Here is a 26,517-nt window from a genome sequence, read left to right as displayed (position 1 = left end):
TGGATCTTGGTATGCATTGCGGCATAAATGTCTTAATCCAATCTTGAATAAATGGCTCTTCAAATTAATGGATCTTGGTATGCATTGCGGCATAAATGTCTTAATCCAATCTTGAATAAATGGCTCTTCAAATTAATGAAGCACCAACGCTTCGTGATTTATTCTCATGCTTGAAAGCAATCTCTTTTCTACATTTCAACTTGAGATGGATAGTTCTTCTTTTGACATGCCAAGAATGTCTATAGTCCATCTCTTTATTTTCTCCAAATAAGAGTTTACTTGAAATTATTAACATGATTGAAAGAGTTTTTTTAAACTTTTGTTGCTGCAGGAAATGGTCATATTGGCCACTGCAACCAGGGAAACAACATGTATCTCTTTCCAGGGTCAGTTTTCCCAATTAAACTTTTTCAAGCTAAAGTAATATAGTCATGCATTTCCAATTTTCTTACCACCTATTTATGCTTCTATCCTTGCAGTATCGGACTTGGGACTCTACTTTCTGGTTCTAGGATCATCTCTGATGGCATGCTACAGGCAGCAGCTGAATGGTATTTTTTTTTACATATCCTTTCTGAAGTAGGTCGACTGAAGCATTTTCTACAACTTGTGAAATTTTTAATAGTTCATCATCCAGAGACAATTCAAGAATTTATAGATATTTTGGATTAAATATGTTGGTGTTGCTTTTCCAAGAAATTTAAATAGACTACGATATAACCAGGAAAACAAATTAATAATGTACTGGTTGTGTTAAGAATCACTAAGAAAGATGCTTCATTCTACCTTTTTTTTTTTGGCAATTATGTTTCAATATTGATTATCTAACTTCAAGTTGAAAATTACAGCCTAGCCGAATATATGGCAGAGGAGGAGGTTCTGAACGGAATCATATACCCTTCAACATCTAGGTACTTTTATCTTTTCAATTTTCTATCCAGTGAGCTGAAAAAGCTTTGCAATCTAAAGGTTGTGTGCATGTTCCGAAAAAGCTTTGCAATCTAAAGGTTGTGTGTATGTTCCTGACCTCATAGCTTCGTACATATTTGCAGAATAAGAGATATAACAAAGGAAGTGGCTGCAGCTGTGGTGAAGGAAGCCATAAAAGAGGATCTTGCAGAAGGATATCGTGAAATGGATGCTAGGGAGCTCCATAAACTCAGCCAGGTATGTTTACTATTTGTTTGAAAACCCTTTATTATAGCATTAGCATGATACCTGAAGTTGAAGTTGCCCATCTTGTTTGCATACTTATGGATGATCTAGTTGTTAAATTAAGAGGATTTTTTTTTACCTGAACCTGTACTCCTTGGGACTTGTCAGGTTTTTTATTTTTTGCATTTGAATGGCACAAAAAGATCCATATCCAACTAGTTTGGGATTGAGGTTTAGTTGTGGTATCTGAAAATTGAAATGACATGGATGCATAATATTTGAGAACAGCATTGGTTTCTCATTGATCATTGAATTTTTTTTTTAATTACATTGTCACCCTTATTCCCAATACCTGCAATGGAATGTGAACAATTGCTTGACATTGAAAGGTCAACTTGTCCTTGAAATGAGTGGTAGGTGTGTTGTAGTCTGGAGGAGAAAGTCAAATATGATTTAAGTTTAGCGGGTGCATTTGGGATGTTACTTCTGTTTTCATCTTGGCTGAGACAAGCAATTGAGAATTTTAGGCTAATTCATTCCACCCTAATTTGATTCTAAAGAAACAGAACCTAAATAGCATTGCAAGTTGAAACCTTTTTTCACCAGTAGTTCTGAATCTTTTGGTGATCCGGACTGCATGGCAGTTCCTGATTCTCACGCTTATTCATGCGAGGCCAATTCTAGTCGGTTTTCAATTTGACACTCCCACCTGATTTACAGGAGGAAATTGTAGAATATGTGAAGAACAACATGTGGAGTCCGGATTACCCAACATTGGTCTATAAGATGGATTGAAACCTGAGAAATATGCACCAAATTTGTCGTCAAGCCTTGCCAGCAGGAGAAAAGTGGGGTTCAAACATGTTGTCAATGATTTTTACGTTGCAGCTTGGCAAGGGCATTTTATGTTTTCCACTCCATTAAATTGTTGATTAGTTGGCTCGTATAAAGGGCTTACATTTCAGTTTTCTGTTATCTCCTCAGTGGTGTTTTGTGCTCCTTATCTCCCTGCCTGTACAAGTAAGCCAGCTGAAATCTCTTAAAATGGATGTGAATCTGAGCTTTTTATGCGTTCCTTGTAAAACTATGCTTTAGTGGTGGCTTTGTAATTATATATATGCATGAGCACAAGCAACTGTAAATTTTTTTGTTTAAATATGTAATGCATATGATGCAGATAGTTGAATGCTTTCATCATTGAGTTGTGATTGCAGCTCATAACTTTGAGCTCTGTGCTTGTTTATTTGCCCCTTGGCTCCTTGAAAAAGTTGTTTTCTTCCTAATTAAATATCATAAAAAACAACTGCTTGTGAACAATAAAGTCACGGCATGCATAATAATAAAAGAAAAGACACTGGATCATGCAAGAAAAGTTATCTGGTGCTATTGCAATCATCTCGGATATAACGGTAGAATTTGAGATTATTTTTTTTGAACGGAGCTGGAGATTACTATCGAAGTGAACTCTCATACCGTGTTAAAACGCATGGTTGGAATAACTGTCTTGGTGCCTCATTTACTTTGGGTAAATTTTAAAATTTTTAAAATAATATTATTTTAAATAAAATTTTTTAAAAATAAAATGACTTGGTTAGGTCTACTTGGTTGATTAGGTTCCCTTAGATTAATTGCAAGTCTTTACACTTGGTGGTCCTCTTCGGGTTGGTTGGGTTCACTTGGTTTAATTCTAGTCTAGCTCGTCTAGCTTAGTGATAAATTTAGCTCAAGTTAAAAGGTTGATAACTATGGTTAGATGGATGACCAAGGATGCTTTTATTTTTCTTCGTTAAGTTCAATAAAATAAAAGAAAAGTAAAAACTCATTTGATGCAGAGGCTCAATTTGGATCGTGGTTATTAGCGGTTGCCAGGGTATATATAATTCAATTAAACAGTGGTATGTGATGTAAAAATTTCTTAATCTATTTAAAGTTTGACCTAATCAAGAGTTGATACGATTAAAGTGTCCCGAACATTCCAAAGTGTGGAATATAAAAATGAGCTTTCTTAATATGTATATTTTTAGGGCAGAAACAACCATAGTTTTAAAATCTGACCAGTGGCTAACCTGGTCCAAGACCTGGGTTTTGGATTTTGAACGGGTTGAACGGGTCGACCGGGTCAATTTCTATTTTAAAAAAAATTCAAAATGACGTCGTTTTAATAAAAAATAAATAAAAGTCAACGGGTTACCACCGGGTTTTTGACCGGGTTTTGCCGGGTCGGCTGGGTCACGCCTGGTCATGGCTTACCTTATTTTTTCATCAACCCGGCCTGGTTCTAGCCCCGGGTCGGCCGGATACTAGGTCAACCCGCCGGACCGGGCCGGGTTTTAAAACTATGGAAACAACAATGGACCCTATAAATGCCTGTTTGTATTGTTATTGATACAAAATGTATTTAAGCGAACATATTTTTTTTTTAAATTTTTGATAACTGCACATTAAAATTATTTAAAAATTAAAAAAATAATTAATTAAATATTTTTTTAAGCTAAACACGATTTAAAAAATTAGATTATGCACTTGCGGGTTCAGCCAATCGAACTGGAATAGACCAAACCGTGGATGCTTCGAATTTAAAATTCCAATCTCGAGGAAAACTACCGCTCGGGCTTCCTAAATTATTTTGCTTCTGCGTATTATATTATTTTGAATATGAATAATCAATTAAGTTTCAAGAACTATGTATGATATAGTTAAGAAAATTTATTTTATTTTCCAGTGTTTTTAATTAGAGCTGTAGAGTCATCATCAAATTAAAATAAGAGTAATTTTGGAAATCGTTTGAAGAAAAAATTCAATGTGCACTGACGTATAAATTGATTTTAAATTTAGCTTTATTTTTTTAAAAAAAATTGAATGACAAGATGAAAAAACATTAGATGAAAACTGAACATAATCTCAAAGTATAAAAAATCACAGTTATAAGATTAATATAAGGGATGAACTTCTGTTCATAATCTGAGTGGGGAATCGGATGAGTTAATTAAAATTAATTTAATTTTAAAAAACTACTAAAATGATTATTTCAAATGAAAAAACTAGGTTTTTTCACTAATTCAAACCTAAGATGTCTCTAGCTCGTTTAATAATGGGGTTTAATATGTGTTTTAAATTGTTTTTTTGTCTAAATAATATTGTTTTTAAAGTGTTTTTATGTGTTTTAAATTGTTTTTTTGTCTAAAAAATATTGTTTTTAAAGTGTTTTTTTTATAATTTTAATGTTTTGATATTAAAAAATTTAAAAAATATTTATTTTAATATATTTTTAATTAAAAAATTATTTTAATAAAACACTTTCTACTATATTATTAAACATATTAAATATTAAATATTTGAGGTTGTGATGTATAATGTTTTATAAAATAGCTTTTGATTTGAGAATATATCATTTTTTTATATTGGGATACTAAAACCATCAACAAATACTAAAAATCAATAAATATTCTAAAAAAATTAATTTAGTATTTTTTTAAAACCATTTTTTTTTAAAAGTATTTAAAAACAAAAATAAAAAGAAACCATAACTACGTGAAAAATAGCATCATAATTTATTCTCAAATAATAAATAAATAAATGAATAAATAATTAAAAATCTCAGCAAAAATGAGTGGATGCTTACAAGGAAAACGGCTTTATTTCTGCAATTATGTAAAAAAAAGTGGTCCACACCTTTGGCAACGTTCAAAATTCAAAAAAACTCGAACGGGTGACGGTAAAATCATAAAAGCCAAGCCAAAGGAACCAAGTAGCCACCAGAAAAGAGTCAAGTCACCGGCATACACACTGCTACAGGGACCAAGCAATTGACACTGACATTTCTAACAAAACAGGCACCTCAAAGCCAAGCGTTTCTTTCTTCGTTGAAACTTCTCTGAACTTACTTCTTGAAAAACAAAATTTTGAGCTTATTTTAGGGTTTGTTTTTTTGGAAATTTTCAAAGATGACAACCATGGAGAGCTTGATAGGGTTAGTAAATAGAATCCAGAGAGCTTGTACAGTTCTCGGCGACTACGGTGGCGTTGATAACGCTTTCTCTTCCCTTTGGGAAGCTCTTCCCTCTGTTGCCGTCGTAGGTGGACAGGTAACAAGGCCCTCGTTCTTTTCTTTTGTTTTCTTTTCAACTAAAGACAGAGTTTGAAAGTTTTTCTAGCTAGAAAGATATCTGAGAGAATTTTTGGAAATTATATTGTGGAGAAGAGACAAGGCGAGACTTTTCAGGGATAAAAACAAAATATTTATAAAATTTTGATTTGATTTTGGATGTCGAGAACAGAGTTCAGGAAAATCTTCAGTCTTGGAAAGCATTGTCGGTCGAGACTTTCTTCCCAGAGGATCAGGTTTGTGCCTTTTTTTGTCCCTTTTATTTTTATGAGTTTTTTTTGTTGTAAAAGATGTTTGATCATGGTTTTTATTTTTTGATGAATCTTAATTGCAGGGATTGTGACAAGGAGGCCTCTGGTACTGCAGCTGCATAAGACTGAGGATGGGTCACAAGAGTATGCTGAATTTCTTCATCTCCCGAAAAGACGATTCAGTGATTTTGGTATTTTTTTAAGTCCTATTATTGCTTGAATTCTACCTACTTTCTTGTCAATTTGATAAAACTGTTGCTGATTTTTTTTTTAATGTGCAGCTGTGGTGCGAAAAGAAATTCAGGATGAAACTGATAGAATCACTGGGAAAACCAAACAAATTTCTCCTGTTCCTATCCATCTCAGCATCTATTCTCCAAATGGCGCGTGATTAATAATTTATTTTCAATTTTATTTGATCTCGAACACGTGGATTCGTTGTCAACTATGCTGTTTTCTTAAGTTGTCTGTCTTGCACCAATGTTATGCTCAAGATTTGAACTTATGTTTACTTGGTCTGCTTTGTTTTGCAGTTGTCAACTTAACCCTGATTGATTTACCTGGTTTAACAAAAGTTGCTGTTGGTATGTTTTTGCTTTAATCGGTGATCTTGTATTTATGTTTGCACATGTTTTGGTTTTATCTGTTAGTGTTGAATGGCAACAAATATTTTAATCTTCAGAGGGACAGCCTGAAAGTATTGTTCAGGACATCGAGACTATGGTCCGCACTTATGTTGACAAGGTAATGATGCCTTGCCTTTCATTTTTAAACTGGGAAATGGTGGTCATTTGGGCGAGTTTTGTTGTGTTTCAACTCAATATGCTTAAATTGTCTTGATATTTTAAACATGGCCGCGTCATTCTAGCTTATCTTCTATATTTCATGTTTTATATCTGTAGTCTTTTATGTCCCAAGGGACTGGTGGAACTTTCAAAAGTAGGATGCATCCATAACATTTTGACATTTCATGCTGGAATTTAAGCATTAAATGAAATGGCCTGCTTCAAAAATGTGTGCCAAACATTTGCCCGAGTTGTGTGTGTGTGATAGAGAAAAGAAATGCACAATGTTTCTTTTATCCAAATGAGATCTTTCCTTGTGCATGTTTCTATGTTCTAACTGATCAAACTAAACATGTTGATGAAATGGCCTGGTTCAAAAATGTGTGTTGAATGCCTGAGAAGTTTAAGACTTCTGTTCTGTAATGAATTGCATAGATGTGTGATAGAGATACGAATTGCACAATGCTTCTTGTATCCAAATGATATCTTTTCCTTGTGCATTTTTTATGTTCTAACCGATCAAACTAAATGTTTGCAGCCGAATTGTATTATACTTGCTATATCTCCAGCCAATCAAGATATAGCAACTTCAGATGCTATCAAGCTTGCTAGGGAAGTGGATCCCTCAGGTATTTTATCGCATATAGCTGAGTGCCTGAGCTATATAGAGATACGAAACATTTTGTTACTTGGTTTAGTGTTCCTTGACCTATTCTTGTTCATCACTTTGCCCAGGTGAACGAACTTTTGGGGTGCTGACTAAGTTGGATTTGATGGACAAAGGGACCAATGCCTTAGATGTAACCCCTCCTCTCTCTCTCACACACACATACACACACACACAGCTCAGGCACACACATGCCCTTGTTCACACCCTCAAACACACACCTTCCTTGTAATTTCTATATCAAAATCCAGTGAAATTGCTTATTTCATAATCAAGAATAAAAAATATTATTTTCTGTCTGTACTTAAGGTTCTTGAAGGAACATCTTATCGGCTGCAGCATCCTTGGGTTGGAATTGTGAACCGATCCCAAGCTGACATTAATAAGAATGTTGACATGATTGTGGCAAGGCGCAAGGAGCGCGAGTATTTTGCAACTAGTCCTGATTATGGGCATTTAGCCAATAAAATGGGTTCAGAATATCTGGCAAAACTTCTCTCAAAGGTTTGATATTCCACATACTGTGTTGACTCCAGGATTTCTTTTTTCCAAAACATAAAGAAATAAAATAAAATAAATTCATGGCATCATTTTAATGGCATGACCTTGGTTTCAGCACTTGGAGTCTGCAATTAGGGCTCGCATACCAAGTATCACATCCTTGATTAACAAAACCATTGATGAGCTTGAATCAGAGATGGACCATCTTGGTAGACCTATTGCTGTTGATGCTGGGGTGAGTAGCCTATTTCTTCCCTAGTCATTCCTGGCCAACCCTCCTTTTATTCCTCATATGTGGCTGATGTTTTCTGCTTTAGGCTCAATTATACACCATATTGGAACTTTGCCGTGCATTTGACAAGGTATTCAAGGAGCATCTGGATGGAGGGTAATCATTTTCTACTCTTTTAGCTATACTCTAAAAATATAACCTTTGATTTGGAAAGTTCTAACCCAACCCCTCCCCCCAAAAGACGTTGAAATTGTACATTATTGAATTTATTTCCTTTTCCCAACTTTATATTAAAAGAATTTGAATTCCCAATTATTTCAAGTTGGAGTGCAACATTGGAAATTACAACGTTACCAGTTTTCATGATAACCATTCCCTGAAAGGAGGTTGTTGCCTGACCTTTTATGTCACTAGTTTTCATGATAATATTTATATACTTTAAGAAAATTCCTTTCTGCGAGTGATTCAGTTTCTTCTGATTTCTAAACCCTAATGAACTAGTTGGGCCAGAAAGATTTGCACTTGCCTACTCCTGTTTGAGCCCCGGTAATTGAATTCTTTTGTGGATGAACTGCTGTGCACTCTGTTTTACATGTATGTATGGCTATAAATTTTCCAAACTAACAAGACTAAAGACATAAAAAGAATTTTTTTTTTTTTTTTTACATAAAAAGAATTTCTTAGTCCCTTCATATCTTTAGATGAATTGGTTAGCTATCGCCCTTGGTAAAATGATGTAGTGTTAAGTGTTCTAATGAGACCTTTGGATTTTTTATTATAGGCGACCTGGAGGTGATCGGATTTATGGAGTTTTTGATAATCAGCTCCCTGCTGCTTTGAGAAAGCTACCATTTGATCGGCATCTCTCCCTGCAGAATGTGAGGAGGGTGGTCTCAGAGGCAGATGGTTATCAGCCACATCTGATTGCTCCAGAGCAGGGATACCGTCGTCTAATTGAGAGCGCACTGAACTATTTTAGGGGCCCAGCCGAAGCCTCTGCAGATGCTGTGGGTAGTCTAATTTTCTGTATTTACCTTCTGTTAGGTTTACATTCAATTTCTTCAAATGTATCCAGAAGTGATAAAATTTTTCATGGAGATTTCACCAGTTCCTTTAGCTGATGTGGAAATTGTTATTTAGGTCCACTTTGTCTTAAAAGAGCTTGTCAGAAAGTCAATTGCAGAAACTCAGGTATAATTTTCATTTTTTTTTTCCCTATCGTTGGCTTTTTTTTTAAATTAACATTATCAAGTACCAATGTTGCTTTGAGCAGCAAGAGCATTAATCTTCAATATGAAACAGGAATTGAGGCGTTTTCCTTCTCTGCAAGCTGAATTGGCTGCTGCTGCTAATGAAGCCTTGGAGAGATTCCGAGAGGATAGTAAGAAGACAGTTCTTCGATTAGTGGATATGGAATCTTCATACTTGACTGTGGATTTCTTTCGAAAGCTTCCACAGGAAGTGGATAATAAAGGAGGAAATCCAGCTATTCCAGCTAATCCAGCTTCCTCAACCTTGGACCGATATTCAGAGATGCACTTCAGGAGGATTGGGTCAAATGTGTCCTCTTATGTTGGTATGGTGTCTGAGACACTTAAGAACACAATTCCCAAGGCCGTGGTGCATTGCCAAGTTAAAGAAGCCAAACAATCATTGCTAAATTACTTCTACACGGAAATTGGGAAGAAAGAGGTACTCTTATCCCTGTATTTTAGTATGAATCATAGCATCAAATTCATGCATTCATGCTAGATTCATGGCTGCTTGGATTTTGTATTTTGGCAACTGGCAATTTCATTACTTGGCCCAAGCACGTGATTGCTTTCTTTGACAGCCACTAATTTTCACACGCTTTTCAGGGTAAGCAGCTTTCACAGTTGTTAGATGAAGACCCTGCATTGATGGAAAGAAGACAACAGTGTGCAAAACGGCTTGAGTTATACAAGGCAGCGAGGGATGAGGTTGATTCTGTATCGTGGGCTCGATAGAGTGGATTTATATATGAAATAGCTTGTATTATAGTCTCTTACACTGACGATCCAGACTCATGGCGGTTGAAATTCTTTTTCTGGTTGCTTATATTGTTTTTCACCCATGTTTAGATTCTTTATAGTGTTGGTGGGGTTGGGATGAACTTCGGTAATGCTTTGATGGTTGTAGTAGATACATGTGATGGTTTTACATCTGGAAACTTGTAGGCTTCCTGGTGCGATGTGTTATTTGATTGCTTAATTTATTTTTTTTGTGTCCTCTCATCGTCACCTTTTCTCTTTCAATTGCTTTACCAGCCACTCAGCTTGATCTCCTTGGGTTTCATTGTTTGTGTTTATTTGTTTCACAAGCCAGTCTTTTGTGTTCCATTATTTGATCATTTCATTTGAAATACAATGGAGCAAAAATCCATTATGCTATTGTTGTACTTACATTAGGTCAAGGTGTTAAGCATCCAATGTAGCCATACATAACTAGCTCCTGGGGTTGCATAATGCATCGCCCTTTGATTTATCACACGAGTCGCGTTGTATCACGTTTCTATTTGGTGGTTGTGGTTGCCTCTGCCTTTATCTCCATTTCTTCTAGTTCTGTCCACAGCTTTGGGTCGTCAAAATCCGCAATAACAAAAACAGCTCCAGCTTCTATCAGCAACTGTTCAGGGTTCCTTGTACCTAAACCCACCACTGGCATCCCAGCACCCATCCCTGCTTTTATCCCTGAAACAGAGTCCTGGCAAAGCAAAATTTACAACAGAAGGGGAACCTTATATCAAATATTATTCTAGTAGAAGTCTGGTTGTTTTTTTATTTGAAAATATATTAAAATATTATTTTTTATTTTTTAAAAATTATTTTTAATATTAGCGTAAAAACACTAAAACAAATTTAATTTAAAGCAAAGAAAAAAATAAAAAAAATTAATTTCTTTTAAAAGTAGAAGTTAAAATAAATAGAGCTCAAGGACAGCACGTAGCAAGCCCGCAGTTATAGGTGAAGAGACAAACCTCGAACACAAAGGCATGCTTATGAGAAATGTCAAGTTCCTGGAGGGCTTTCAGATAGGGATCAGGAAATGGTTTTACGCGGTCACATTCACTCGCAAGAACAAGAATTTCGAAGAAATCTGACAGGCCTAACATGGATATTAAAAGCTCAGCATTTGATCTTGGAGCATTAGTAACAGCAGCTCTTCTCAAACCGCGATCCTCAATCCATTTGCACAACTTTTGCAAGCCCTTCATAGGCTGTAATTGTTCCGATGCCAATCTGTACATTAATTTCAATCAATTAAAGTCCCACTTGAGGCAAGGAAAGAGAACTTTTGAACTTGTTATAATAGAAAAGTAGACTATACTATAAAGTTACCTCCGAAACAACGCTTCTTTATCTTCCAAGAACTTGCGGGATCTTTGGATTTCCCAATCAGGAAGGAGAATTTCGCGTAGTTCTTCATTATGCTTACCACTAATATTTTTGATGAAGAATTCCTCGGTGATAGGAGTTCCTCCATTGAAACCTATCTGTATGGTGAGGGAATGGAACACCATTGACCCCGTTTTAAGTCATCCTGCTAAATTTTCTTTTGCAGAACACATAAATGAGAATATTATAAATCAAAAGAAGGAAAATGACTAACTTCTTGAAGCATGTCGCGAAAAGCATAAAAATGGAGAGGATCTGAATCACACAATGTTCCATCAATGTCGAAAAGTATTGCTTCCAAAGGAGCAACAGAGGCCAGGGAACTTCCACCGCTATCATAATACGAGGCAATGAAAAACATTAGCCAGAAATATGCGGGAGACAGTGAAGTAAGAGAAAGACAGGAAAAAACCTGTGGATTGGTCGAGCATTCGATGAAATGGATGACATGCGGGGAAAATCTTTGAAGCGGTTTGGTTGGTGCATTGTACTAGTTTTGTGGAGATGGGCAGAAACAAGGGTGTGGTGGGGGGGGGGGGGGATGGGGGGGAGGAGGAGGAGGAGGAAGCTGAATCGAAGCAAAGGATATCATGCTTGAGCAGTAGTATGTCTGGTTTTGCTAGGAATGAGAGATAGGAAACAAAATCAGAGAGGAAGTTTCAGAGAGAGTGAGATATGCGAATCATTGAATGGTTTGGTCTGATTCTTTAAATGCTTTGGTTGGTTGTAATGTCCGTACATGTCCATTTTACAGTTGTCAATATCAGTTCGGCTTGTCATGTTGACTATGGTTAAGTTTTTAATTAAATTAATTAGGATATTAATTTCGTTCAAAAACCTAATTTAGTTCATTCTGATTAAGAACTGATTGGTCAAAAGGTTGATTTTAGAATAAAAAATAAAAATAAACTATTTTTATTAATAATTAAACCTTCATCCTCCTTTATAAATTTGAAAAGTTTTTACAACCTACACATGAAATATGATTTATTTTTATTATATAAATTTATTATTACATATTATTTTTAATTAATTAATTAATTAGGTTAATCCATATATTCGATATAAAAAAAGAGAAGAAGAAAAGAAAAAAGTCTGGACTCATTCATTGGGTCTGGAACAGACTATAGAGCCCACTTCCAGCAAACTCAGCCCAAAATAAGAGAAGATGCTGGGCCACTAGCATCGAAAGGTTGGACCTAGAGTATGATTGCCATCAGGATTGGAAGAAAAATAGTGTTCATAAATCCTGAAGAGAAGGGACGAAGAACATAACCCACACCCCCCGCCCCAACCAACATTCTTCTAAAAACCTCTAATCTTTTCAAATGAAACCCTCTCTCTCTTTTCAAAGCATCATATAGCTCGTCGGGAGCTAAAACGTGATTTCTCACATTTGCAGGAGCAAAATACCAAAAATTGTATTCAAGGAGCTTGGGGGCGGGGTTGACATGGAGTTGAGTCCTACGTAATATAGCAGAGCTAGTAATATTGTCAACATGGCATAAATTGGCCCAGCCAACGCCCAGTACCTGAAGAGCAGAATCCAAGTTACAACAAGAAAGAAAGATGGAGTTGAGCTAAATTTTCAAGAAAGATGTAACACATGTTTCAAGAAAGTTCCAAGCTTGAAGTAAATTTTCATGACTAAACTGTAAATTTGGCACAACAGCAGCTTTCGAAGGTGCATCTTTCATTTCTCACCAAACATCAACAAAAATGAGGTCATTAATTTATTTTACATCAGTAAACATGAGATTTTTTGATTTTGTTGATGCCATTGTCAGATATGGGTTCGATGGGCTGCTCATCTCCCTCCCTCGATGGAATGAAGGTTGAAGGTTCCTTACTGAATTCATCTGTACAACACAGAGCACAACATCATATAGCTCGTCGGGAGCTAAAACGTGATTTCTCACATTTGCAGGAGCAAAATACCAAAAATTGTATTCAAGGAGCTTGGGAGCGGGGTTGACATGGAGTTGAGTCCTACGTAAAATAACAGAGCTAGTAAGATTGTCAACATGGCATAAATTGGCCCAGCCAACGCCCAGTACCTGAAGAGCAGAATCCAAGTTACAACAAGGCCTACTCATCATGTACTTTCCTCAATCTAGAAGAAAAGACTAGTCGAAGCAAAGTAACATGGCCACTGACTTGTTGGGATAGTAGAAGATTCCAATTGTGTACAACCAATTTTCAGGAACATATGCCCATACCAAGAAAATGACTGCTCGGACAAAAACAACGGAATTCAGCATCGAACTTAGATATTGCTGTTTCTGATAAGGTGGAGCAGTTATGTCCCCGAGAAAAAAAGGGCAAACAAGAAAATGATTCCATGTTAAGGTGCCAAACTTCCTTCATCCAGCAAGTAAAATGTTTCGTGGCAATTAAAATGGTGAATTCAGAATATCAAGGCAAGCACAGAATGAAGATAATTTCCACATGAATGCTAAATTCAAGAAGATGAAAGTTAAAGACACCTGTAGCAACAACGGTTGTAATGGAGCCAACAAAACCATAAACTTCAGAGGATTTGGTGCCATGATCTCCAGACACACCAAATCCAGAAGCAGCTTTGTCATCAGGATCAGGAAAGGATACAGTTGCTTTCCTCCTCTTTGAAAAGCTAAGCACTCTCCTTGGACTCTCACAGAATGCAGATCTTCTGTGCCTTGCCTCTTAACAGATGGTGGAGATCTTGTTGGATGTGATCTGATTGGAATCCAAGATGCATGTATGTATGTATGCATGTTTGGTCTGTTTCCAGCACATCAGATTGGGATGGAGAATATATAAGAGCAGTGTTGATTTGGCCTAGGGGGTCCTGTCCTCCCACTTGATGTGAAATCTGCACATATTCCATCAAGATTTGTATTCTTCGCTATCGCAGGTGAATCCATGTTATTGGCTCAAGCCTCCCTTGTTTTGCACGATTAAACTACTGCCAGATACTTGTAGCTCGATTGGTATTAGTGTTTGTTCTTTTCTTCTTTTTTTCCAAAAGGGTTCGGATTTTTTTTTAAAATATTAGATTAAGTGATGAATTAATTCTACTGGGTGCGTTGTTAATTCTGGATGGCCAGTTTAAGTGTGAATAATTTGCATAAAATCCTTGAAAACTAGCTTGATTTTTAATAATTAATTAATAAATAAAGCATTGAAAATTGAATTAACTACCGATTTAGCTGTAAAATAAAAAATCAAAAATGGTTTGTGACGGTGAGGTGGAGGAATGAGGGAGGCCATTAAAGCTTGAGATTCACTCTAAACAAAAAGAAAACTTTACAGATAGAAAGAAGATGAGGGATCTGGGGAATAGGAATGGACGTTTGGTCGTTCGAGCTACGCAAAGTGAAATCACCAACCTTACCAAACGCCCCAGAAAGAGCAAACACCGCTCGTTACTCTCCTTCATTTCCATTCCAAAAAACGTGCTATCATAATCATTACCATTATTTAGAAATTAAAAATATAACATTTATTTTCATGTTTGTAACTGTATTTGTGTAAGTTTTAAAAATATTTTTCATTTGAAAAATTATTAAATTATTGGTTTTTTAGTTTATTTATGAATCTAATGTATTGATATTATAGATAAAAAATCTATTTTTTTTAAATCTTTTAAAATAAAAATCACTTTAAAAAAATAATATACATCAAAATATTAAATATTAACATAAATTCTTTTTTATACCATAATTATAGCTATAAAACTCAGCTTGGTCCATGACTTGACTATATATAAAAGTCATGAGTTGTGAGTTAGTAGTTAATTCAGTTTAATTTCATAATTAAAAAAATAATGTTATTTTAATATTTTTAAATAAAATATAAAATAATATTATTTTGATTTTTTTAATTATATCTTATTTAGATTATAAATGGATCATAAATTACCTTGTCTGGTCAATTTAGTCTTACTAAATTAACTTATAACCCAAACTAATATGAATTTAGTCTTACTAGATTAACTTATAACCTAATATGAGAAATACTTGTTTGATATTATGTTTTTAATTGTATTTAAGTGTCTTATAAAACTATGTTTATTTTTTAAAAAATATTAAATTTATATTTTTAGTTTTTTTTAGTAATTTTGATATATTAATATTAACATTAACAATAAAAAAACCTTTAAACAATATTTTAATATATTTATACCTAAAAAAAATACTCTTAAAAAATACTTTGTGACCTAATACAAGTAAACAAACGAAACACAGAAAACTGTTTAGGTCATGACCAGATAAACACCGACACTATCGAGTCTTGTATCAATAATCAAAGGTCAAAACTGTTCTTAATATTTTAGATATTTGGGACAAAAAAGAACTTTCTATGCAATATATTATTAAATAAATATTTAAATTTTTATCAATCTTCAAATTTCTATGTAATTTCACAAATGTCGAGGGTTATTGTTATACCATCACACCCCTCTCTCCCCTCCTGTATAAATATAAAGAGAGAGCACCCTGTTCTGCTTCAACTGGTTCCTCCCTCTGCATTACGAAGCTGTCAACTTTTCCTTCCATTCTCTCTCTCCCTCCCTCAAAAAAGGTAAGCTATGCCTCCGCATTAGATCTAGCCTCTATTTTCCTTTCTCAGATAGATTTGGTTATATATGATAAATGATCCCTTTCTCTTTATTTTAGCACCTGCATTTCACACTTAGTGCTAATTCACCCTGCAGTTTCTTCCGATCTATCACGTAAAATTTGATAAACAGAGGATAGTAAAGTAGATCTACCTGTCGGTGCGGTGTCTCAGGATCAGATCTATTAAGAATTGAACTGCATCCGCTGAATCATCCTATGCTATATTATTTCTCACATTTTATGGTGTGGTGTTGTCTCTGCAGATTCTGCATTTGAAAAACGATCATGGGGACTGCCGGTGATTCTGAGAAGAAGCCTACTGTTGTTTTTGTTTTGGGTCAGACCATTTTCTTTTCTCTCATTTCAGTTGTTAGTTATAACTCATTGTTTGTCAGTTCTTACTGACATCACCTGTTTTGTAAACCTTAATTAAATAACGTTGTCATGTCTTGACAATATTGTTGATAGAAGAGCATAAAATGTCATATTATTGGTAGTTGGACTGTATCCGTATCTGGGCTATTTGTAGTTGCCTTCGTTTCCTCTTCTGCGTGCTTGAAAGTGTTTTTTTCCGACACCTGGTTGATTGTTTCTCTTGAGTGATCAGGTGGCCCTGGAAGTGGAAAGGGTACCCAGTGTGCCAAAATTGTCGAACACTTTGGTTACACTCATCTTAGTGCTGGAGATCTTCTTCGAGCAGAAATTAGATCTGGTTCTGAAAATGGGTATGGCTTGCACTTATTTTTTGTTTAGCTACCCTTACATTTGTTGTCTCTATCAATTTTAAAATGTCACTATTTTTCCATGATTCCCTTAAAAAATATTACTAGAAATAATTTGGGACCTTTGTAACAAGTCTTCAAATGGCATATCTTGACAAACAATGTTTGTTTTTTATTTGATTCTTTATTCAGTTTATTATAATGATGCTCGGGAGTAAATTCTCAAGCTTTTGATCATTTCATCCCTCCTGTTCAATCTTCTATTAGTGACATGGTGATCTAGGATGACTGTGAATCTGGGTCCCAAAAAGGTTTCATGTTGAGTTAGGGTATGTAGATCAGAAAACTTGTCTAGAAGTTATGGGTTTCAGCTATGAATAGGATATGGACAGTGTGGCAAGAGGAGTTTAGAAGAAGAATAAAATGTCATTAAAGTAAATAGGATGCCCTATCAGGCCACAGTCCTTAAACTAAATTGAATGCTCATAATTCATTATTGAAGTCTTTATGATTTTGCAGAATTGGTTTGGTGCTCCTTTTATAGACACCAAATAGCCCTAACAGTACTAAACTAATTAGGGATTTTTAATCATATGAAAAAAACCGTAGATAATAGAGAACTATCTAACTAATGCTCTAATTTCCTGAATAAAGTAAGATTCCTAAATAGTTCTAAGGTTGCCAAGCACGTTGACTTCCTAAATAGATTAGATTTATAAGAAAAGAAGAAGAAGAAGAAAATAGAATGATTCATGGAACCTCTCTTTACTTGTTGCATAACAAGGTTCTTGCTAGTTTTCCTCCTCTCATTCTCGGTTTGCTCTCAGTAATTTCATCACTCCCCACGTTATGTCAATGATGAATATCTGTATAATAATACCGAATGGGAGTGTTTAGGTTTACCCCTTCTTAAAGCTGGTGGTGTGGGTATTCATTCCTACCAAGCCCGCCCTTCTTTATTGGAATAGGGTGCATTTTGCATCTAATGTATCGAATGATTGGAAATTTTTCTGCCTGTCCTACCTGCTCCTCTAGTCAGATGTTAAATATGTTGTTGAGTCAGGGTTGGCTTATATGTCCCTTCATATATTGTTCTTTTTGGTCATGTGGTGTGGTGTTAGATTTTGGAACTTCTATAATTTCTGCCCTGCCCTTATCAGTGAACACTTGGTAATCTTGTTCCATGTCATCTACAGAACCATGATTCAGAACATGATTAAGGAGGGAAAGATAGTGCCTTCAGAGGTAACAATAAAGCTCCTCCAAAAAGCAATGCAGGATAGTGGAAACGACAAATTTCTGATAGATGGCTTTCCCCGCAATGAGGAAAACCGAGCTGCTTTTGAAGCTGTTGTAAGTTTTTTACACAATTTTCTGTACCAATATTTTCCCCATAGACTGTAGCTAAAGTGGTAGAGGGAGGGATTGCTTTCTGCTTGGTTTGAATAGCATTCTTACCATAATATATTATTATCCAGACCAAAATTGAGCCGGCATTTGTCCTTTTCTTTGATTGTCCTGAAGAGGAGATGGAGAGGCGTATTTTGAGCAGGAACCAGGTTGGAATAATGTGACAACTCTCTCTATGTAATATAAATATTCATGGACATAACATTTTTCTCAAGGAGGTCATATTCCTAGTTTTTCTTGTTACATTTTTTTCATCTCATGTCCTAATGTTTCTTTATTCGTTATTTCTTCTCTTTTTCTTGGTAATTAAGGGAAGAGAAGATGACAACATTGAGACAATAAGGAAGCGGTTTAAAGTTTTTCTAGAATCTAGCCTTCCCGTGGTTGAGTATTATGAATCCAAGGGGAAAGTTCGAAAGGTAACATGTTCATGCAATTGTTTCTATATTGAAATAAATATTGCTTGATTACTATAACCATCAGATTTATTTCCCTTGACCTCTAGGTTGATGCTGCGAAGCCTATTGATGAGGTTTTTGAGGTAGTTAAAGCCATCTTTACCCCAAAAGACGAGAAGGTAAAGCAGCATCGCTGTGCTATCTTGTAGGAATTCCATTGTATACAGAAATGTGTAATCTTGAGAAAATTAATCGTTATGCTATGAATAATATCATCAGAAATGTGTGTAGAATCAAGCTTTGTCTTCTTTTGATGCAGAATGAGATGCATGTTATTGTATTGCTTGACAAATGCCATGCATTTTGTGAAGCCTACATTTTGTAAAAAACCTAGCATTTGGAAATAACATGAGAATTCAGCCTATAATGCTTCCTTCAAGAAGCTTTTGCAAAGTAGTAGTTTATTAATTGTATCTATGGTTGCCATTTGATGACCTGCATTTACTGGGTTCCGAATGCAGTCAGGATTATTCTTCAAAAGATGTGTGAGTGTGTGGTTTGTACAATGCATAGAATTTAGAAGGAGCATTTTCTGTGCAAGTTTCAGTACTGGAAAGACCATCGTAATGCAACAATGCTTACTGTTAGCACCTTTTCGGACCCTCCAGGCATGCTTAAGTGAGACTAATACTGAGTAATGGCCTTTATGAGACCAGATAGGATGTGGATGCATGCAATTTAATATCCCGGTATATAAAACAAGAAAGTGCTTGTGTGTGATCCTTTACTTTGCCATAGGATATGGCGAAGAACTTTCATTTCATTTCTGAATGCATGGTGCCCACCAATAACAGCAACTTCTCTTAAACATAACAAAAAGGTATTTCAATGTAAGTGGAGAAGTTTATCAACTCCGGTTTTATGGAGAAGGTATCAAGAATTGAGGACAATTGGAATATGGAGAAAACAAAAACAATGCTTAGGAATCATACGGAAATTAAAAATTCTGCTCAATAAACTAGATTGCTTGTGCTTAACAGGTAATTGCTGCATGATATGAGGGTTCCAAAAGGGAAATTCATATTGACATGACTGCAATATTAGACTTTTGATGCACCTTTTCCAAGTCTTTAGTTTTTGTTTAAAATGAAAAAGGAATTAATTGATGATCATGTTGTGGATTATCTTATCTGGAAATAGGGCCCCCCCTTATTGATTATACTTGTGCAGGTTGCTGTTTAGGTGTTTCCATTGTGCCAGATATATCAAACCTAATATAAAGGTAATAACTTTTCTGGTTTAGACCTATACATGCTCTTTAACTGCTGATGTTTTAATGTCATGTATGCTCCTAAAATGCTTGAAAATCACCATGCAAATCTAAAGTTGGTCAGTGTTGGGTGAAACATTACTAGATTTGGAGATTTTGGTTGGGAATTGAGATCCTTGAAACATTTTTTCTTGATATCCCCAAACTAGCTTCAGTTTTGCATCAATGAATAACAAGTCCTATGGTGTTATTGTTGTGTGTGAATTCCATAAAATGAAGCTCGTGAGGATCAATTTTATCTCAAGTTCCAGGAGGAACACCGGAAGATATTCTGTAGAGTAGTGCATGAGAAGCATACTTCAAGATATTCCATTGAGTGGTGAATGATGCTGCAAAAAAATACATGCAATTATTCAGTTCTTCAAGTTGTCCGTGTCTGCATTTGGAACATAGCTTTCTAGGCTTGGAGATAATGCATTGCATCTTTCATCATCTAGCATCTGTACCAGGTTACATATAACTAACAGAATTTATTCTCCTTTTCAGGTGATATTCACTTATGGTGCAGTTGCATTATACGTTATTGGGAAGGCATAGTTTATTCATTAAGCAGATATCATGCTTCTTATCATAGTAATTTTAGGTTATGTGATGAGGTATATACCTCTATATTCTTGTTCCTATGACAAGTTTCTAATATGAAATAGTAATAAAGCACCAATAATGCTTCCTTTTGAGCCTACGATTCTCTCCTTTCTCCCATCCCCTTCACTCTTTGTTAGTCATGTTTAATTTGCCTAGTGAGGGGAATTGGTTGAGAAGTAACTTTTGTTTATTGTTTTGGAGCCGAAGAGATGGAGGAGATTGGTTACAGATGTGAAGATGGTGATAAAAATAAATTTATTCTTGGGATTGTTTTAAACTAAATTTTTATACTTTGAAAAATTACCCATTAAGAGTAATTAAATGTTACCTTGATTTTCTAAAGCAAATTTTCTGAAGCAAACTTTAACTGAAACGTCTGGATGACCTTGGAAAAAAAAAAACAATACTTTTTTGCATCTCTTCTGGTCTTGAAGAGTTAGGGCTAATTGCAAATATACAGTGTACAGGATGATGTTCTGATCTAGAATCACTAAAATCATCACCCTCTCACCCCAGCTCGATCGAGACTAATCCGACTCGAGTGGATAGAGTTTGGGTAAAAGCTGAATGCAAAAGGATGGATATGAATATATTTTGCTATAATATTACCCTAAACACGACTTAAAATGGATAAATAACTTTAATGTTTGAAAAACAATTACATATATATACATAAATAGGTTCAAGTTTTGGGTTTTAGCTTGGTTTATGCATTAAAAATCAATACTTGTTTGGGTTCGTGTGGTTATTTTTTATTCAAGTATATAAAACCCAACCATGGGTATTCCCTCCTTGCTAGCTGATTTTATGAATTATCCCAGATGGATTCATAAAATAAAAAAATTGAAATGGCTTCATGCTAGCGCTACAGTGTTTGTTTCTGATTTATAATTTTTTTAAGATTCTTTTTATTTACAAATATTAAATTTATATTTTTTAAAATATATTTTACGATTTTAACATTTTAAAAAATATTTTATATATTTTTAATAAAAAAATATTTGAAAAAACATTTTACATCATAACCCAAACACCCATGAGATTGCATTTAATAAGAACAATTAATTATAAGAATTTCTTTGAAGTGCTGAAAAGATGATCAATGCAGAACAGTTGTGAGCCTCCAGAAGTCTGACGAAATCTGTGCTGGGCCGCTGTAAGTCATTGCATTTGGTAACCTAACTTGTCAGATCATCGACACCAATTTCAATCCACATACGTAACAGTTCAAGATAGTCAAAACTCAAACGAAGTGGTTAAGTTGACTTCTTAAGTATTGAATAACGAGATCAAAGACTGGTCTTTACCCTTCGATGCTTTAAGAACTGAAATTACATATGTAGCTTCGCTGTCTGTGCGAGGGTTTTATTATTATTGTTGTGATTATTTTTAAAAAATTATTTTTAAATATTAATACATCAAAACAATAAAAAATATTAAAAAATTGATTTATTAAAAAACACAATAACATCACTTTGGGAATAGAGAAGCTAGCTTCTTTTTTTTTTTCCACTTCATCCTTTTTTATTTTAATTTTTTTTGTTTTTTTAATTTCATCTTAGATTTTGTTTACTCCCAATTTAGCCAAAATATATCTCATTTATCTATCTACCTTCTATTCCAAGACAATAACCAAACCCTACTATTTTTTTCTTGTTTTAAAAAGACAATAATTCTCATTAAAATTATCCAAAAAACATTTAATTTATGTTTTCCTCTTTGTTCTTTTTTTTAAACCAAACACTTTTTTAATTTTTGCTTGTGGTTATTTTTTTTGGTTTCAAGAAACTAATTAACAACCTCAATATTTGATTAGATAAAATGACTTCAATTATAAAACTTGCAATATATATATATATATATATGTCGGGAAAAAAGAGAGTAGAGATCATGGGAGAATCATCGACTTTAATTTACGTTTGTTCCCCTTCGATCATGTTACGCATGGCAGCAGAGCACTGGCTGAAAATTCAAGCATAGACAATCTTGAAGTTTGGTGTACCCGTTCTTTCCTGCTACTTCAAACAACTAAGCACGTACCCTGCTCGAAGGCCTCAGGCATTATACTCCATCTATATAGCCCAATTATTGCCTCCATACGTAATTAATTAATTTGATAAAAATTATTAGTTACGTGATAAAGAATATAAATTCAAAACTTGGGTTAACTGAACTGATAAAAAAAATATTGATAGGAGTGTTCGACCCCAATATTATTGTTGATTTTCATCATAAGTATATGGTTGCTTGTGTGTGTATAAAATCATTTTTATTTTTTAATAATCTCTCTGGAAATGCAAACAACTTTTTATGGTCGGAGATGGTATTTTGCACAAGAAGTAATAGTAAGTTCTAGCATGCCCTACGCTTATGTAATACTGTTTTGGAAGCTACGATTATCTATACTTATAATATGTTCAAATACATGATGACCAAACAATACGGTTAAAATATTAAGAGGTCGTTGTTAAGGCTATTGTTTGTCAATTCTTTTGATTTTTTATGTTTGAATTTTGAGATTAGAATTAAAAATAATAATAATAATTAAATTCATCCAAGTTAGAATTCGTTTGGAAGTTTGATAGCTTTTATTTTTGAATGCCTTTCAAAATTATGTTTATCTTGAAAAAATATCAAATTAATATTTTTTAATATTTATTAGTGTCAAAAATAAAAAGAATATATAAAAAAAATATTATGATATATTTTTAAAAGAAAATAACTTTCAAAAAACATTATTTACCATAATACCAAGCACACATAATTAAACCCACGTGAAAAATACACTTTAAAAATCATTCAATTTTTTTTTTATTTTTGGTTAAGAAATAAGCCGGCTCTAAAACATCCATTATATAAAAATAAAAATAAAAATAAAATATGATCAAATACTTAATAAATGCACCGCAAAATTAGAGAAGAAAGACACCATATAAAGTGACCATTAATATAATCTTAATTCATCATCAAGAGTAGTTGATCAGCCCAGTCATCATCTTGTTGACGGTGCCTTCGGTGCGAGAGTATATCACCTAATTCTCTCTGCCTTCCTTTTTTCTTTTGTCGAGGGAACAACACACATTCGCCTGATCGATGTAGCATGGTTTGTTTCGACAAGGTTGCTGGCTGCTTCGATATTCTTCTCTCCTCTCCTCTTCACAATACATATGCAAACAGCTTCGATATCTTTCTTACAAGATGATGAAAGATGAGATGGAGTTGGTGATGAGAAAAGTAGCTAGCTGTATAGCAGCCACAGCAAATTGCAAGAACACCATTGTCATCATAGTCATCATCCTTGCCATACGACTATGCACAGAGGTACTCTGGAGAAAAAACCACATCCCTTCTTTCACCTTTCGCCAAAAGCATTATCCCAAAAAGAACGATGATTACGAGACCCCATATTGCGTGGTTTGCCTCCATGAAGTTGTGGATGGTGAAAGGCTGAGGAAGTTGCTGAAATGCAAGCACTGCTTCCATGTTGCGTGCATAGACGCCTGGTTCCAGTCTCATTCCACTTGTCCTCTCTGTCGAAATCAGGTTCTTCTTCGCCATGATCATCAACATCAAAATGAAAAACGTCGTCTCTTTTTTCATTTTCTTTCGTTTTTGCAACAAAATCAGCCTTGAGTTAGTTAATGGCTATACAATCAATATATAATTCTGTAATTTTCTGATATTTTCTTCAAAGTCTATATATATTGATCTTGCTCGGTTTTATTTTAATTTAATGAATGAAATTATTTAGGTTACAGTATTATTTTTCATGTGATCAGTTTCTTTAGTTTAGTAAAGAAACATGTATTGGCAACCACGTACGCCGCTTGTTCGTTTTTATTTTAATTTAATTAATGTTGTGGGTATATGGTAGGTGAAACAAGCACTGGGTTGCCATAAATTCAATGAATTGCCTGCTTAAATTAATTTATAAAAGTGGTCTACTAGTTTTTAAACCTGGCGGATTACATCACACGGTATTGAGCTTGATAGGTTAAATCAGGGAGTCCAAATTAATTTAATATATTAATATTGAAAAAAAATATTTTAATTTTTTTAAAAACCAAACATTTTTTTTATTAATCATTCAAATTATTTTTAAATTCTTCAAGTCAAATTAATTAGATCGTCTCAAAGTTGTAAATTCAAGTGAGACAAAAAGTTAGATTATAAGATTTTAAAATTAAATTGTTATACCAAATTTAAAAATAATATTAAATAATTTCTTACAACATTCCAGGCTTGTAAACTCGTGTAAACTACAGAAGTTAATATTTAGCCCTAGTTTTGAATCCATCTTAAAGTATTGGATCCATCCGACACAGGAGGGAATTTCCAAACAGTACAACAGCATGATGTTCTTCCTCTTCAATTTCTGTACTCACAAGTCAAATCATGTTCTCCCACTGCCATATATTATAGTTTCCAACCTTGCATTAACCTTGTCCCCTGTCCCACTAAATATTTCCCCATGGCACCATTTGAATGTACTTTTCTAATGTCATGCTTGTTTCATAATTAATATCATGATGGCTTCTTTATAGTAATTAATAATCTAATTTCTAAAAACAAGGGCTAATTACCTGAGGACTGTAGCTTGTTCAATACCGAACCAAAAGCCCGAGGTTGATAGGCTTCAGATATTTTAGTGCTCGTGAAATATAGGGTGGCTGCATTATGCATTTACTCTTAAGTTTCTATAAAGTTAATGAATCAGCTTTTAATACTCCCAGGAAGAATTATTTAATCAGTATTTAAACTTTACCCTTTAAAGTTTATGGGATATTTTTTAAAATTTTACCTTACAATAATCTAATAGTTTAAGCTGAAAAGTTTATGGGATATTTTTTAAAATTTTATCTTAATTAAAAAATTATTTCAACCTGATAATTTAAATTAATATGTAAAATTTCAAGATTTATATTATTCTTTATTATATTTATTCATGTGAAAGCCTTTTAAGTTTAAAACTTGTTTATATTATTTTATATTTAATTTTTATCAAATAAATAAAAATAATAAGATTCAAACTTATAACTGCTTGATAATAAAAAATTTAATACTATATCAAATAATCATATCAATCTAAAAGCTATTTTTTTATTATAGTTTTAATTTTTCTCTTATTAATTTATGTGATCATAAAGAAAAATATTTAAATTTCAATAAAATTATCTAAATATCATCCAATAAAAAATATGAATTTAAATAAAAAAATCATTAATTTTTTTTAAATAAAATTGAGAAATCCCAATAAATCTTAGAGGATAAACTAGAATTTACCCTTTTATCAATTATCCAAGTTGTAATAAATTTTTCTTCCTGCGAAGGACAAGAGAAAGCAAGAGTTTCATGATCATGGTATTCCAAAGGGTTTGTGCAAGTTTTTAACTAAAACAAAGTGATAAATCTCCACCATTTCTACTTTAGTTCTATGATAAAATACCATAACTCATTAATCTCTCCTTCGGATTGAACCACGCTTCCATCTTATTTGCAGGTTAACGTTACCGAACTTTGATTTTTACTCGTTTATAATCTAATAATGGCTTGCTTATTCGGCCCTGAATTTTCTACTGGCCGCATAACAATTGTTTTTCTTATTTGGAGTTTGTTGGTTTCGTGTTCTTCCTGGGCTTTATAATTGGGCCAGAGGGAAGCTTATTTGTATGTGGAGGACCTCTGCTGGTCTGTGATGTGTTTTTTTAATAAATTATTTATGATGTAATCTAGTAAAAAAAGCCTTAGCTTCATCTATAATATAGTCAAAACGTGTTAAGAAATTCAGATCAAATTAAACAAGGGCAGATGTGGGATGTCATGCTTCTCACAAAACGCAAAATTCATGCTTTAATTCAGTCTCTCATTTTCCATTCAAGCGACAAAATTAAATAGTGGAAGTTAAGTTCTATAATATCTGTGGTTGTCGCACTTCATCATCAATTGTTTCTTAATTAGCATCATCATTGGTTAGACAAGCTGAGATGCACAAAAAAGGACAATTAATACATTATTGGACCGAACGTAGTGGATGCTGCACTACCACAAGTTGTAAGGAAAACAAATAAAAATTCAAGCACAAGGCGTAGTGGATGCTGCACTATCAAAAGTAGTAGTAGAAAAAAAGAGAAAAATATTAATAATGTAATGGTAGCGTGGACAATCATGTTTTTGTCGGACCGGAATCCATCTTCCCGGCCCCCCTCTCCTTTATTTCCTTCCATTAATGGAGATCGGATAAATACACTGGGTGGTATCATCTTGTTATGTCAGATAACATTTTGTTTGTGTACAGTTGATTTGGCAAAATATATTTTCACGTTGTTGTTTTATTTTTTATAGTTTAAAAATATATT

The 26,517-nt window shown here is 34.0% G+C and overlaps 4 protein-coding genes and 1 pseudogene across 4 annotated transcripts in view; 3 read left to right on the top strand and 2 right to left on the bottom strand.

Moving 5' to 3' along the window:
* Positions 1–2,402, top strand: part of LOC105138021 (NAD-dependent malic enzyme 62 kDa isoform, mitochondrial-like) — a 10,128-nt gene extending 7,726 nt beyond the window's left edge. Inside the window, exons 17-21 of the mRNA XM_011044003.1 lie at positions 332–386; positions 480–551; positions 849–911; positions 1,053–1,167; positions 1,876–2,402. Of these exons, the coding sequence (XP_011042305.1) occupies positions 332–386; positions 480–551; positions 849–911; positions 1,053–1,167; positions 1,876–1,950 (380 nt within the window). The 3' untranslated portion in view covers positions 1,951–2,402. The remainder of the gene's footprint in view (positions 1–331; positions 387–479; positions 552–848; positions 912–1,052; positions 1,168–1,875) is intronic.
* A 2,452-nt stretch (positions 2,403–4,854) lies between these two features.
* Positions 4,855–9,951, top strand: LOC105130724 (dynamin-related protein 1E). Its single transcript, XM_011033370.1, has 15 exons — positions 4,855–5,240; positions 5,433–5,496; positions 5,595–5,702; positions 5,793–5,894; positions 6,045–6,095; positions 6,194–6,255; positions 6,835–6,925; positions 7,032–7,096; positions 7,273–7,467; positions 7,580–7,699; positions 7,782–7,852; positions 8,478–8,703; positions 8,837–8,887; positions 8,999–9,388; positions 9,556–9,951. The coding sequence occupies exons 1-15, from the start codon at positions 5,100–5,102 to the stop codon at positions 9,682–9,684; spliced, it is 1,866 nt and encodes a 621-aa protein (XP_011031672.1). The 5' UTR covers positions 4,855–5,099; the 3' UTR covers positions 9,685–9,951.
* Positions 9,952–10,084: 133 nt separating this feature from the next.
* LOC105130716 (haloacid dehalogenase-like hydrolase domain-containing protein Sgpp) lies at positions 10,085–11,816 on the bottom strand. Its single transcript, XM_011033357.1, has 5 exons — positions 11,525–11,816; positions 11,327–11,444; positions 11,056–11,210; positions 10,695–10,956; positions 10,085–10,420 (listed from the first exon to the last, which is right to left on the bottom strand). Exons 1-5 carry the CDS (start codon positions 11,596–11,598, stop codon positions 10,229–10,231), a joined length of 801 nt encoding a protein of 266 aa, XP_011031659.1. The 5' UTR covers positions 11,599–11,816; the 3' UTR covers positions 10,085–10,228.
* Positions 11,817–12,771: 955 nt separating this feature from the next.
* LOC105130707 (phosphatidylinositol N-acetylglucosaminyltransferase subunit P-like) lies at positions 12,772–14,042 on the bottom strand (annotated as a pseudogene).
* Positions 14,043–15,573: 1,531 nt separating this feature from the next.
* On the top strand, positions 15,574–20,258 carry LOC105130703 (UMP-CMP kinase 3). The gene is made up of 9 exons (XM_011033334.1): positions 15,574–15,678; positions 15,980–16,053; positions 16,324–16,441; positions 17,635–17,791; positions 17,917–17,997; positions 18,160–18,267; positions 18,354–18,425; positions 19,477–19,528; positions 20,063–20,258. Exons 2-8 carry the CDS (start codon positions 16,002–16,004, stop codon positions 19,486–19,488), a joined length of 600 nt encoding a protein of 199 aa, XP_011031636.1. The 5' UTR covers positions 15,574–15,678; positions 15,980–16,001; the 3' UTR covers positions 19,489–19,528; positions 20,063–20,258.
* The last annotated feature ends 6,259 nt before the right edge of the window (positions 20,259–26,517 follow it).

Source organism: Populus euphratica, unplaced genomic scaffold (assembly GCF_000495115.2).
Source record: "Populus euphratica unplaced genomic scaffold, PopEup_1.0 scaffold2.1, whole genome shotgun sequence".
Taxonomy (NCBI): domain Eukaryota; kingdom Viridiplantae; phylum Streptophyta; class Magnoliopsida; order Malpighiales; family Salicaceae; genus Populus; species Populus euphratica.
This window is presented reverse-complemented; position numbering and strand designations above follow the sequence as displayed.